The sequence below is a fragment of the Xiphophorus hellerii genome, chromosome 17, assembly GCF_003331165.1.
Source record: "Xiphophorus hellerii strain 12219 chromosome 17, Xiphophorus_hellerii-4.1, whole genome shotgun sequence".
Taxonomy (NCBI): Eukaryota; Metazoa; Chordata; class Actinopteri; order Cyprinodontiformes; family Poeciliidae; genus Xiphophorus; species Xiphophorus hellerii.
Genome location: NC_045688.1, coordinates 19,342,337 through 19,357,546, shown reverse-complemented (window position 1 = coordinate 19,357,546; position 15,210 = coordinate 19,342,337). Strand labels below are relative to the sequence as shown.

The window sequence follows — 15,210 nt, the reverse complement described above, 5'->3', positions numbered from 1 at the left end:
TTTTTATGGAAATATATATTTTTAGTTTGAGTTTTTTTAGGTGTTCTAACACAGGAGGACTATTATCAAGTGTTCCTACTAGGACTGAAAGGATTTACCTGATTAACGGTGAGTTGGTTATTGAAATAATCAACTAGTTTAGCATTTGATCAATTATTAACTGGAGTATACAAATGCCGCAGTAACTAAGCCAAAATTACTGTACATGTAGCGCAGAAACATGCATGCATACCTTTTGCTATCCAATTATTAATCCAAAAAGTAGCTAACTGATCAGCCCTACACTGTCTTACATGGAGCAGAAAGGGCTCAGATTTTCACATGTTAATTTTTTTTTTTTAGCTGCAGATGCAATCCAAATCCAGAGTTTCTCCTACTACTTAGCTGAAACCTGGCACAAGGACAGTGTCAGAATGACGTGTCCTCTCCAGGGTGAGTCTGTAGATGTTGGAGAGTAATAAATACTCTGCAGAAATCTCCATTGGAATATGGTGATCACACTGCGACTAGATCCTTTGATTCCCGGATTATGTTTTCGACCGTTACTGTTTTTCGTCACAGTCAATTGATCTCAATGACATTTTAGCCCGCACGTCATTCATATGACACAACGAGGACTTACAGTATTTTTCTGTTGTACTTCGACTTAATGCCAACTGAATGCTGTCAGGAATGTTACTGTAGCAGCACTGATGATTTACAGCAGGGGGCGCCGTTGAGGAGAGTGAATGTTCTTCCCCTTCATAGAGTGGCGCATGTCTACTTGTCGGACAGGACATTAGGGTTCAATTCCCAGCAGATGTTCTCGATAAAAGATATTCTTTTTATCTTCTATATTATTGGTATCAAGCACAAATAGCTTAGTTATGGTAACATTTCTAATTCCATTAACGACAAATGCGCATTTTCCCCCGTTGCCATGATGAATAGCGTTATTTCCGTCCCATTGATGACGGTTTCTCGCGCTCAAGCTTAACATGTCATGTAACTTGACTCAGAATCGAGTTACTTAGTTGATATTCTGAAACCAAAAACCCGGAGTATTACAGAGCTGGGTAGGTCTATTCAGAGTACCTTCTACTCAGAGCTTGTTAGCCCTGCTTTCTGAAACGGTGCCCGGGGCATATTGTTGTTTTTATTCAGTGGACAGCAATGGTCCTAGAAAACTACCTAGAGTATAGGTAGTTTTCTAGGACCATTGCTGAGTAGAGAGTTACGCTAGCACCTAGCTAGCTAGACAGTAACTACCTGCGGACTACACTTCCCACATTCCCCTGCTGGACCGTCCTCTCCCAAAACGTTGCTGTGTGAGTTCTGGTCGGATTGATTTAGCCATCCGGATCATCATGGAGGTGACTGCGGCGCGTCGCTCGTTTCTTTGCGACATTGGTGAGCAAAACTGTTTATGACCGGAAAACTGCGGCATGTTTAACAGTGGCGCAATTCATACAGGCTAAAAGTGGACAGAGCAAGTCAGGTTCAAGTGCTGTAAATCTGGACCTACACAAACGCAGTAAAAATGTTTTATTTTCCACATGGGTTTGAATATCTCTCTCAAAATAAAATTTAGTCAGAAAATGTGCTACATAAGACCAACAAAATTAATTTTCAATAGATATATTTTATGCCACCGTCCACACAGTCATACGAAATACTGCTGAGTTGACAGCTGTCAAATCCTGTTTTTGAAAAACATATCCAGGTGTGATGCGCTTCTTTATGACTCCAGCCACTTAAAGAAATGTGATTTACAGTATATCACTTAACTGTACCCAGTAACTGCATTTAATCATATATTTTAAATTTCTTGATATTTATTGATACTTTCATTGAACAAACAGTGGAGATAATTGTAAAAATAACAATCCTGACAATACAGTTTTTTCTTTTTGATATCACAATTAGGAATTTATCATGACAACAATAAATCAAAATTCTTATCAAGATGAGTGAGAAGCTTCTCACAGTTAATGATAAATGGCCAGCCCTATCTGTGGTATTATTTGGGTCCAGTGTAGGTCAGGGTGTCCTGTGTATTACTCTGCTGGTGTGTGCGTCAGGTTCCTGGGCAGACCGTACGGTGTTGCATGAAGCCGCGTCCCAGGGCCGGGCCCTCCAGTTGAAGCAGCTCATAGAGAGCGGAGCCTCTGTCAACACCGTGACCACGGATAACATCACACCGCTCCACGAAGCCTGCATTCAGGCCCGTCCCAACTGCGCCCGCCTCCTGCTGGAGGCCGGAGCTCAGGTGAGTTCAGGCTCAGCAGCACCAAAGATGCAGAGGTGGGGGTGAGACGGCGCTTGGTGTGTGTGTGGCTGTTCCAGGTAGACATCCGGACCATCCATGGCAGCACGCCTCTCTGCAATGCCTGTGCTGCTGGCAGCCTGGAGTGTGCCCGGCTGCTCTTAGAGTACGGTGCCTCAGTGAACCCATCGCTCACGGCTCTGACTGCATCTCCGCTCCATGAGGCCTGCATCCAGGGTGCGTCCTCTGGGAACAGACTGGGGAAACTAACGTGTTCATTCAGTAACGTTCCAGTCTCCTCCCAGGTAATGCTGAGGTGGTGAAGCTGATGATAACCAGCGGCGCCAAGCTGGAAGCCTTCGATGTCCACTTTGGTCCTCCGCTTCACATAGCGTGTGTTAAAGGTCAAGTGGAGTGTGTCAAGGTGCTGCTGAAAGCAGGTTGTTAACCAAGTCCAGGCCAGCGCCTTGCAACAGATGCATGAATCAGCTGCAACCACAAACTTCACTCATCTTTATTGAGGTTGTATGTGATCCACCATAACAATGTAGTGTAGAAAAGTGAATTGGAAGGCATGTAATATATAGTACTCAATTATTTTTTGTAAATACAAGTAAAAAAGTAGCATTTAGTTTCCATTGAATGCAACTGCACCTTCTTTGTTCTGCTATCCAGGATTTCTCACTCCAAACAACCAACTGAGTCTAGTCTGTTAGTTTTAATAATTAGCATGAGCCTTGAGATGAAATGCTGATATTTGAAACCGAAGAGATTACCTTCAACTGTAAAGTGAATGGAAAATAAACAGCTTTTATCTCTTTTCTGCATAAAACACCTAAGTGTGCCTCTAAAATCATTCAGTGCACATCTTTTACTCACCCTCAAATAAAGGCATGTTACATTATGTCAAAAACTGCATCAGTCATTGCAACGTTCTCAAAAACAAAGTCATCTCCATTTGTGAACACAACATTAAACATAGTATTAATACTTTTTCATGATTGTAAATAATGTGAGCTCATTGATTCCAGGATTTGAATAGGTTGGTTTTCATCCTTTGTGCAGGTGCCAATGTGAATTCAGTGAATTTTCATGAGACGGCTTTGCACCACGCCGCTCGATCCCACATGGTGGACATGATCGAGCTGTTGGTGGAATTTGGAGCCAACGTGTACGCCAGTGACAATCTCGGAAAGAAGCCATTCGACTACACGATGCCGGCCTCTCCCTCTTACTCCTGCCTCCAGTTTTATGAAAGTAATTTCAACTGAATTCTGCCAGAAGCACCAGCAGGCTCGATTGGCTACAGTCTGCTGAAAAACTAAAAAGTGGATTAACAGAGACGTCGTCTTCCTGACAGGTAATCCTCTGAACCTTCAGCAGCTCTGCAGGATTGTTTTGAGGAGGATGCTGAGTACCAACGCCTCAGAGGTCATGGACCAGCTGACCATCTCTCGACGCATCTACGACTACCTCCAGTTCTCCGACAACTGCTGAATCTCTCCTACCCACTGAAAGTCTTAAAAAGAAATTGTCTTAAATAAGTGTATTGTGTTATGTACATTTATTGGGATTCTTGTTAAAGACGTGTGACAAAAGAAACTTAATATAAATGCACCATTTATATCAATATTTCTCTCTCTAGAAACATTTTTAAAAACTCAAAATTTTAATCAAATTTATTCATTGGGTGAGACAATTAAAAAAAATGTTCTGAAGGCTTTTTGTGATTTTTTAAATTCCCTTTTCTAGGTGGGTGCAGGGAGTTTCTAGGAACTAGAAATGTGACGTAAACACTTTTTTTTTTAAAGATGTCTCATTAGATCAGTTTTAAATATTACTTAATTTTAAGTACTTAATGTATACAAAAGACTTCATCTCAATATGAAGAAGTAGCAATGACAACATGTTTGCTCTCTTTATTTAAATGATGGCTGCAGAAGGATAATCATGTGACTGTGAAGACTAAGGAGGATATACTTTGTCCTGACAGAGACTACTCTATTATTTATCATTTTTAATTTACAGAGTGAAACTGGGAAAACTTAGCACAGCCATGAAAACGTGAAAGCCTATTTTTACTCTCAAACTGCAACTACCACTTAAGTTGATGTTATGAGGAACTCACATCATCATTGAAATATAAAGTTTGGAAAGTTACGGAAGAGAATTAGGGCCTCTGAAAAAAAATAAAGAATTCTGACTTTAATCTTTTTTTTCGGTGATTCTATTCCTCTTCCGTATAGTTTTGACATGTGTACATCAAATTTTTATAATGTTGCTTAATGTGTCCTCATTTAGTATCTCCTTTAACTAATGATGTACAAGTGTTATTTATAATGCACGCTTTATTTTGAGTGTAATGTGCTTATTTGATACCATAGCAAATATAGTATCAATATTTTTTGGATGATTTAGGCAAACCAGAGCACCTGGAGAAAACCCACATATACATAGTTACCACATGCAAACATCACAACAATTCCCACATGAGGTTTGAACCCTGGACAGCATGGATGCTGCTGTGCTAATTACTGTGCAAGAAGCGTTGAATGACATATTTCTAAAAATAATGTGCAATCACAATACAGGAAAATATTTTGAGACTCATTTGTTTAATTTACAGGGAAGACCTATGAAATACATAATCATTAACAACATAAAAACAATAATAATACAATCTACTAAGCACAATCAATCTAATCCAATCTAATCTAATCTGAACTGTCAGTATGTGAAATTACTCATTGTTTAGTTTTATGTATGTTGAAATAATTTAGACCAGGGACTTATTTTGCCTGGTTTGTTAAGTTACAGGCCCAAATTCCATCCATCCCTCCTTCCCACATGTGCCACGCATGTTTCCTCTTCTGGCTGAGCCCAGCCAGGGCTGGAAAATATATCTCCTACCTCAAGCGCTAAAGTTCATCTGATCCAGTCTCTCTCCAGATCATTTTCCTTGGCTTGTTTCTGGTTTTTACATGCGCTGCCCACCATCTGTCTGTCTCTGTTGTACCACTAATCTGAATGGTCTCGCTCTTCAGATGTGTTGTCCTCTTCTGAAGTTGATTCTTGATGTCTCAGCCTTTGGAAGTCTTAACAGTCTGACTCTTTCGAACTTGTGTTGTGTGAATCTGTTAAGTTGTCTTCAGATGTCCTGTCTTCCAAAGAACTTTCCTCTAGCTCTTTATCACTTGTCTTGTCCTCTGACTTTGCAAAGTCCTCCTGTTTCCCTTTCATTTCCAGCTTTTGGAGGTCTGGAGAGTCTGACTCTTTAACAGTTATGTTGTGTGAATCTGTTAAGTCATCTTCAGATGTTGTGTTTTCCAAAGTCCTATATTTTATCTCTGTATCACACATCTTGTCATCTGACTCTGAAAAATCTTCTTGTTTCCCATTTCCTCTCAGCCCTTGGAGGTCTTGAGGGTCTGACTCTTTCACAGTTGGGTTGCGTGAATCTGTTGAATTATCTTGAGTTGTATTTTCCAGAGTTCTATCTTCAAACTCTTTTTCACATGTCTTGTCCACTGACTCTGAAAAATCTAATTGCTTCTCATTTTCTCTCTGCCCTTGCAGGTTTTGAGGGTCTGAGTCTTTCACAGTTGCATTGCATGATTCTGTTAAGTTATCTTCAGATGTTGTGTTTTCCATTGTCCTTTCTTCTAACTCTTTATCACTTGCTTTGTTCACTGACTCTGAAAAGTCTTCTTGTTTCTTGTTTTTTCTCAACCCTTGGAGGTCTTGAGGGTGCGACTCTTTCACAGTCACAGTCTTGCATAAATCTGTTGAGTCATCTTCAGATGTTGTGTCTTTGAACTCATCACTTGTTTCATCCTCCGACTCTGAAATTTTCTCTACTTTCTGGTTTTCTCTCTGCCTTTGGAGGTCTTGAGGAAATGACTCATTTATAGCTGTGCTGTATGATTCTATTAAGTCATCTTCAGACGTTGTATCTTCCGAAGTACTGTCTTCTGACTCTTCGTCACTTGTCTCGTTCTCTGACTCTGAAATATTAACTTGTTTCTTGTTTTCTCTTACCCTTTGGTGGTCTTGAGGGTCTGGCTCATTCACAGTTGTGTTGTTTAAACCTGATAAGTCATCTTCAGTTGTCGTTTCTTCTAAAGAGCTGTCTTCCAACTCATCACTTGCCTCATCCTCTGACTCTGAAAAATCATTTTGTTCCTGGTTTTCTCGAGTAGGAGGCACACATTCCCCTTCAGATAATATTGAATCCAACGAAATTTGTTTCCATTCTCCTGTTAAGTTACAACGGTCTTTGGTAAGCTTCTGATCTTCTGCTGGACGAATTTTATCTTGTATATTCACAGCAATAGAAGACTGAATATTTCCAAGAATGTTCTCAATGTCTAGTTGGAAGGAAACAAATTCCTTCTTGAGATCATTGAGTTTACGTACAAGGGAAGTTAAGCGTTTTGCCATGTTGTCTTTGTCCTTTTTCTTTGATTTGGTCCCAAGTTTTATCGTTGATTTTAAATCCTCTATTTTGTATAGGTAATTTTGTTTGGTCTCCTCCAGCTCTTTGATCATATCGTCTGCCTCTTTGTAATTATGTTCCAGTGCAGTTTGATATGACAGTTCGTCTGTCAGATCCTGGACCAGTTTTTCTAACTTAGGGTTCAGTTGTGCGAGCCTTTGGCACTCTTTTTTTGCACACCTGTAGTGGTATCTCTTGATAGGCACATCAACTAGTTGTTGTTTCAAACTTTCAAGCTTTTGCAAAAGACTATTGTTCCTTTTGTCTAAATGATCCAGGTTTTCATCTTTTGACATGTTTTTGTCATTCAAAGCCGCCAAGTTGAATATTTCCAACTTGTCCATAATCTCTGTTATGCAGTTTTCTTGAATCTTCATCAAATTTTTGTTACTGTCTGCAGACTTTGTGTACTTATCAAATACTTTAGTTTGATATGAAAGTTGGTCTGTCAAGATGTTAACATGATTTGCTAACCTAGTGTTAAGACGTTTGAGGCTTTTCTGCTGTTCTTTAGCCCCACTTAAGTAAGATTTTAACACAGGTTTCTCAATTAATTGTTCATTCGTCCTTTCCAAAGTCCAGAAAAGTTCATTCCTCCTTCTGTCTAAACACATCAGTTTTTCTTCCTTTGCATTCCATTTGTCAGCTTCCAGATTCAACTTCCTAATCCGTCTTTCACATTCGTTCCTCAACTCCATCTCAGCTTTCATCACTTTTTTTGGATTTCGGAGATCTCTCTTTTTTTGAAGCTTCTGGTTCTTTTCCAAGAGTTCTTGGATTGCCTCATTATTCCTTTTGCGCATTTGTTCAAAATCAGTAGAGACAGATTTCTGTGTTCTCTTGAAAAAGGAAAACATTTTGAAACTATTCTTGCTGTCTAAAATTTAAAAATTGTTTACAATTTTCCGTGCCGTTTAAAAATGAAGCAAAATGTCAGAGTGAACGGAATGCTAGCAGAATGCAGAAAATTCTGATGATGTATAATATGTCAAATATCAAAGGGATATGTGACATCATTGGTGATGTATGATGTCTCATACACCCAGCTAATGGCAGACAGTTTCAACATGAAAATTGGTTTCATCACACTTGCATTCCAGTTATCTGAAATTGGTTTATGACTAGACGTATTAGTAAATCAAGATATCACTGATTATATTTTAACTAGTCAAAGTCCCTATTTGAATCTTTGATACTACATTTTGTTTCCCTTATGGTTATATTTGTATTTACTAACACATTTTTAATGGAGTAGCTTGTGATTAAAAAGAAGCTATTTCCCCTTGGAGATCATTAAAGTATATTCAATTCTATTCAAATTTACCAATATTTTGTATGGTGGCTGAAATTCAACATATTCACAATTAATTACAAACTATCTGAAGCATATATTTTAGGTATCAACAATTGACTATCGCTAGTCATAATGTACATATATAATATTTCACTTTTTGTTCTGGCTAGTTATAATTCTACAGCTATCTTGAAAGCTGTAGATATCTAAAAGTACATTCTAGATATCTTAAATGTACTTTTAGGTAGGATGGAGATAGATCTGACAAGTGGAAATTAAATTTCAAATATCTTGAAAATAAATAACTATTAGGTAAAACTAAGTAAGAGATATCTGGACCTTTAATTTTGACTCGTCAAAATTTCTTTTAAGATATTTGTAGACTTTAAGTTTTATTGCCCATTTTTATCTCTTTCTGAAGATTTACCGTCTTGTTATCTTGCTATTACTTAAACTGTTATCGATTTTTGTGTGGTAGGTACAGACTGACAAGTTGATCTGATGATTACCAGCCACTGCTTTTTATATAGCTTGACCACCTCTGGATGAGACACCTTGAAAAATTGGGTGAGTCTCATTTTTGAGTTTGTGTTCTTTTTGAATGCATCTGATTTCCTACATCCAGCCAACCAAGATCAGAAATCTCTACATGTACACTGTTATTTATTGTCATATCAGCAGTAAATTTGACTTGCTCAGCAATCATTTAATCCTTCAATGATTGTTTTCTCATGGATGGATCATTCATGCTATGATCCGTCCACTCCTGAAACAGGGCGCAACGTAACAAGGCCGATATCTGAATTATTAAATCGATACGCCTGGATATAGCTTTGTCCGACGTCAATACTTAATTTTCGGAAATATTCACAAAAACTACAAGTACCAGGCTCCTCGTCGGCGTTCAGTCATGTCACGTGACTGTAGAAGCACGCAAGCAGTGAAGACGCGGCTGTTTACAAACAACCATAACTGGGTCTCCTTTTAACACCGCTTCACTGGTGAAAGGAAGAGAACAACCAGGATGGAAATAGAGATTTCTCAGCCGTATTACGTTGGGGACATTGGTGAGTACGAGACACGCAGAAGCTCCGGGGAGACTTTCGCTTGTTTAGTCCCGACCCGGTTTGACGTCGACGTGTTTGGCACGGCTGCCAACTAGCTAGCTAGCTCGGGAATACTGTGTCAGGTTGTGCACCGCTAGTAGGCTGCCAAAGCTGCCTTCTCTGGCGGCTAAGCGCATAAACATCAGGAACACTGGGTCAGAAGTCTTGGGTATCGCTGTTATCAGCAGCTCTCTGTAGGGGGCCTCAGAGTCTTTAACCCAGTGTTTTCTAACCCGGGTGCGCGAGCGGGGCGCCGCATGGCTCAGTGGTAGAGCACGCGCACCGTGTAAATGGAGCCCGAACCACAGTCGTCCCTGCGTGTTTCGTTGTTTCTCTGCTTTGACTCACCTGATCCAGCTGTCCGTGTGACTTGGGCCTGTTAATCAGCCATCAGTTGAAATCAGCTGTTCTGCAGCAGGGAGCCCTACAACATGCAGGGCAGCTTGGAACCACTCAGGTCTGAACAGAAGCAATTTAACTTATTAAATGATAAAAGCAATCATGGATTTAGAAGTTTCTCTACATGCTTTATGCAATATCAGTGAATCATTTTAACAAGATGAATTCAGTGTTTGTTTTTTTTTTTTTTAAATTCTTTTATACTAGTTGGCTCCAGTTTTCTACACGAGCTTGAATATTTTTTTAGGTGAGCTACCTGTTTGTTTTTGTTTTTTTTAATTTTGTTTTGTTTTTATTCCTTTGTAAACATGAAAAGGACCCTATTGGCCTGATTCTACAAAAGATAGCTTTCTTCAAACTAAACAAATAATATTTTTTGTATTTTTCTTCAAAAATAACAGTGTATTTATTAAACTTGATATGTGTTTTTCTGCTGGCAAAATAAATGTTGTTGCACTACCAAATGTGTATTTTTGGAGGAAGGATCAAAAATAGTTCCTTGGATTGAAAAGTTGCAGAGTTCTGCTTTAGATTGTTGAGTTATAATATTGAAATGATGTAGGCTCCACTAGGGTTGGGGATGCATTGATTTTATCAATTAGAGTTTACACTTTCTGAAGATTTAAATTTTGGAAAATCAGCTATAGAAAAGCAGCTGACTGCATCCAGAGCTATGATGTCAAATGAAAGGGATAATAGATTTTTAGGACGTCTTCTTGGATTGAAATTCAGCAGTAGGATGGATGACTGTTTCTGGATGACACAAATTAGTTTTAACTCGGTATGGATGACAGCAGCCTGCGGTTGGATACATGGTGAGCCTTCCACCTCTGCCCCTCAGGCTGCTGGGCGGAGAGAACGGAGGTGCATAAGGCAGCGTCTCTCGGCCACTCCTCCCACTTGCAGCACCTCATAGAGGGCGGAGCTTCGGTCAACATGGTGGCGGTGGACTCCATCACTCCGCTGCACGAGGCCTGCCTCCGGGGACAGGCCCGCTGTGTAAAGCTGCTGCTGGACGCTGGAGCCCAGGTGAGCTCTCCTCAATGACATTAAACCATATCCACAACAATTATCTTATGACAGGTAAAAACAGTATTCACACCATTTGAGTTTCTTCAGATTCTTTTATGCTACAGCCACAAACTTTAATCTGTGCTCTGGTCAGATCAGACCAAAAGTAGAACGGGGCAGAATCGTAAAAAATTTGAAGTGATATAAATATGTTTAATGAGTCCTGTCAGTTGATTAAAACATGTAATCAGATTAGTCACACTCCAGCGCTGTGGTCAATCATAACTAGTCACTCTGACTATCGTTGTAAGCTTGAAGTATAAATATGCACATTGTTGTGGTTCTTGCAGGAATGGTGGCCAGGGCAAACCTCTCCTTCTGCTGCATGCCAACCAATTAAAATGCCAGCAATTATCAGATTTTTCTTTTTTTTTGGTAGCAGAAAGAGGTTATGTAGTCTCCCTGTACTCAAAGGTAACTAAGGGAGACTACTGCACACGCTACAAGTAGCAGCGAACTAGTTCTGGGGACAACTGACAGATAAGGTACACTTTATTTTTTAATTCCTTGTGCCCTTTCTGATGCCGCCCTGGGCAAATGCCCATATAACCCGTATCAAAACCCACTACTGTATGCACATTTTCAAAACATGTCTATGAAATGGATCATTGTCTCAAACCAAACATGTATAAAGATTCTAAATTTTCCAGGAGGATTAAAAGGAAGTCATTTTGTTTTGAAAGTCTGTTTAGAAATGTCCCTCTCCTTTAATTTCCTATGGAACTTGTCCGATGAGGCGACAGTTTGTCCTCATCCAGCCGAGCGGTCGATGTATTTCATACATGTGAAATTTCAATCTCTCAAACTTTTGTTGCTGTCTACTGTTGTGGAAAACTTTTGCTTTCGTTCCCTGTGTGTTTTAATGTATATATTTTAAACAATTTACTTACACAGTAAATTAGGGTGTCCCGATCAGATATTGATATCGATTGGTTCAATATCAGTCTGAAAACAAGTATCAAATTATATCAGCCTGCATCTAAATTCTCTGATATGAGCATGCTGATGGAAGCACTCTGCTCCAGGATTTAGTCTGTCCCAGTATTTCCATCCAGCAGCGCTTGTGAAGACCCATTGGTTAATAATAAACTAATTTGTTGTTGTTATTGCTATTGTTGCCGACTGTTGTTCGCTCAGTAACATCACTTGAACAAACTTTTTCTAACATTGCACACTAGAAGATATTTAATAAAAATATGTATGATTGGTGCTGATATTGTATTGGTATCGTCCAATACTCAAAGCTAGAATATCGGTATCATATCTGAAGTGAAAATGTTGTCAGCACACCATTACAGTAAATACTAATCCCCAAAATTGAAGCCATAATAACTAGAGTTCTTCTAGAAAAAGATAGGTTTCTAGATTGTGACATTGTGCGGCCCATGTTTGATTCCAGGTGGATGCCAGGAACGTGGATGGAAGCACGCCGCTGTGTGACGCCTGTTCAGCTGGTAGTCTGGAGTGTGTGAAGCTGCTGCTGGAGCGTGGAGCCATGGCCAACCCGGCCCTCACCTCCCGCACCGCCTCCCCACTTCATGAGGCCTGCATGGGAGGCAAGCACTTCATTCTCAATCTTTACAATGCAGACTTTTTTTATGAACCCAAATGAAGGATGTTTTTAAACTGGGGAACGTTATATTTCTAACAGGTAACTCAGACTGTGTGAAGCTGCTGATTGCCATGGGTGCTTGTCTGGAAGCGTACGATCTTTACTACGGAACTCCGCTACATGTGGCCTGTGTTAATGCACACACAGAGTGTGTTAAAGTTCTGCTTAATGCAGGTGTGTGTCACCACAAAGCAGATTCTTTAAATGGGATGGACAAAATCAAATTAGGATGTTTGCCAATGTTCAAAAAAATACAGCAAGGGGTTTATTGACCAGAAAAGGAGATTGACTGGTTGTCCTTTGTTTCTAGGTGCTAAAGTCAATGCTGCTAGGCTACATGAGACCCCTCTGCACCACGCAGCTAAACACATGAGAGTTGAAATGATTGAGGTTCTTGTAGAGTTTGGAGCCAACATCTACGCTAGAGATCAGCACAACAGGAAACCGGTGGACTACACCACACCTGGCTCTCCTTCTGAGGCCTGTCTGCAGTTTTATGAGAGTGAGTTTTATTCCTCCCGTGGTTCTAAGAGACAGGGTCATTTAGACCCCGCAAGATTTTACTTTGTTCGCTGTCCGGCAGGGTCCCACTGACTGTGTGTGCGCTTTTACAAGTTTTTGTTGTGTGTGTGTGGTTTTGGAAAGCGATGGTCTGATGGGGGACACCTCCCCTCACTTCCCTGCTGTTCAACAGTGACATTTGCCACACTCCTCCTGAGTGTTAAGAAATCATTGAGTGAAACAAGCAACCTCTAGAAAGGATGCAGTGTCAGGGAATCTCCACAAGATGGCACACTTAGACTTAGATAGAAAAGATCATTCTTTCATCTACAACTTTATATAAAAAAGTATTTTCATTAATCTAAATGTAAACAGCTATAATATTATTTTGCTCGTTTTTATAGACACTTTTAGGCATATATACCTTCATTCCTTTAGCACTTAGGTTTACATAGCAGAACATGATTAATATATTTTGTTTGATGTTTGTTAAATACTACCATAGCTTACAAAAACACCTAAATTACAACATGTTAACACCTTTTAAACCAAAGATTCAAAGATAAGGATAAATTCAGAATGAGTGTGTGAAAACTAGAAATTAAACGAGTCGCTATGCTGATTATTATTGGCTGTAACTAAGAGATGATCTCCCACCCATCGTTAGCACAATGCCAAGAGAGAAAGATTTCCGGAATGACCTTGCAGAGAAATGAATGCAACAGAACTGTTGTTTCCCCATCAACCTGGGAATAGTTAAGGTGCAATTTCCAGTTGTAAGACCATCTAGTAAGATTAACAAGTGGAAAACATTCAGGGTAAATATTAAATCTATGAATGTGTTAAGTCTGTCCTGTCTTTCCCCATAGCCATCCCCATGACTCTGCAGCAGCTCAGCAGGTTGGCAGTGAGGAGAAAGTTGGGAACAACAGCTCTGAACGTCATAGCTCAACTTGACATGCCAAAGCTAATCATCAGCTACCTCTGCTATCAGTGACTGTTACACGTGCTGGGAGAGTGGGCTCCAGACTGAAATCAAACTGTTGTCTGGAAAGCAAACACACACTGTTAAACATGGTGCCAAGCATCACAGCAATGCCTGCTTCTGTCCAATACTGCACTTTATTATTGTGTGAATACTCAAAAGTGTAACTAACAAGGTTTAGTATAGCTTGTTAGTTAATGGTAGCATTTTAGCTAATGATGGTCTACATACTGATGTTAGCATAGAAGAGAGAGGTAGTTAATGCTAACTAACATGGTATTGTTAGCTAACACTGTAATCCAATGTTGGTGTCTGAGATGCTCTTAGCATACCATGCTAAGAGTATATATACTATGCTAGACAGCCAGTGGGCTAAAATCGCCATGTTAGCTCATGTTAGCATTTTTTTATAATGAAAAGATGTAAGCTACTGTTTGCATGGTGGAGTTCATTCACGCTAAAGTTAGCATTCTGCTTGACTTTAGCATTATAGCTAATGCCTGCACGAGACGCTATTAAAATAGAAGCTAGTCCTGACTATTTTTAACTAAAATGCTACTATTAGCATGTTAAACTTGTAGCTCTACTGTTCTCGCACTTTGTACTTTCAATAATTTCTGCGTCTGTTCAGCTCCTTCAGTATATGAGCTCATCAGTTTTATTTTCTTTTTGGTTTCTCTGCCCAAAAAGTGAAAGTTTTGGGCAGAGAATATTGACAGTTGCTTATTTAAATGAAGTTAAGTATATATTTGCAATATGTCTTAATTCATCTTTACTGTTTGTCACGTAAGACTTGTAATAGTAACTATTATAAGAAGTTTCCAAGTTAGTTTGAGGACTATTATTTAATAACACTTGCTGATTGTTTATAATGGCACTGAAGTCAGCTCACTATGAGGTAGCAAAAAAGTCCTTAAAAGGCCAAATGTTTATAAGTGTACACAGAAAGTTTTTTTTTTTTGCATTTTAAAACTTTTTTAGGAAACTGAATAGGAGCCTTTAATTACATTAAATCTACTGCTTAAATGATAAAATACTATGTCCATATGTTTATTCATTTGTTTATAAAAAAATTTATTATGTATTTAGAGTGGCAGTAATTATCTTGAACAAACTTATTTCCCTTTAAGGAAATGTTGGTACTGAATTTCTATATATATACACTGCTCAAAAAAATAAAGGGAACACTTAAACAACACAATATAACTCCAAGTAAATCAAACTTCTGTGAAATCAAACTGTCCACTTAGGAAGCAACACTGATTGACAATCAATTTCACCTGCTGTTGTGCAAATGGAATAGACAACAGGTGGAAATTATTGGCAATTAGCAAGACACACTCAATAAAGGAGTGGTTCTGCAGTTGGGACCACAGACCACTTCTCAGTACCTATGCTGTCTGGCTGATGTTTTGGTCAGTTTTGAATGTTGGTGGTGCTTTCACACTCGTGGTAGCATGAGACGGACTCCACAACCCACACAAGTGGCTCAGGTAGTGCAG

General features: G+C 39.3%; 2 protein-coding genes across 2 annotated transcripts; both read left to right on the top strand.

Moving 5' to 3' along the window:
* The first annotated feature begins 958 nt into the window (after positions 1 to 958).
* On the top strand, positions 959 to 3,963 carry asb13a.1 (ankyrin repeat and SOCS box containing 13a, tandem duplicate 1). The gene is made up of 6 exons (XM_032588876.1): positions 959 to 1,389; positions 2,061 to 2,248; positions 2,326 to 2,482; positions 2,551 to 2,685; positions 3,311 to 3,502; positions 3,606 to 3,963. Exons 1-6 carry the CDS (start codon positions 1,347 to 1,349, stop codon positions 3,740 to 3,742), a joined length of 852 nt encoding a protein of 283 aa, XP_032444767.1. The 5' UTR covers positions 959 to 1,346; the 3' UTR covers positions 3,743 to 3,963.
* A 4,997-nt stretch (positions 3,964 to 8,960) lies between these two features.
* On the top strand, positions 8,961 to 14,885 carry LOC116736431 (ankyrin repeat and SOCS box protein 13-like). Its single transcript, XM_032588877.1, has 6 exons — positions 8,961 to 9,101; positions 10,381 to 10,568; positions 12,010 to 12,166; positions 12,262 to 12,396; positions 12,533 to 12,724; positions 13,593 to 14,885. Exons 1-6 carry the CDS (start codon positions 9,059 to 9,061, stop codon positions 13,718 to 13,720), a joined length of 843 nt encoding a protein of 280 aa, XP_032444768.1. The 5' UTR covers positions 8,961 to 9,058; the 3' UTR covers positions 13,721 to 14,885.
* Positions 14,886 to 15,210: the final 325 nt, after the last annotated feature.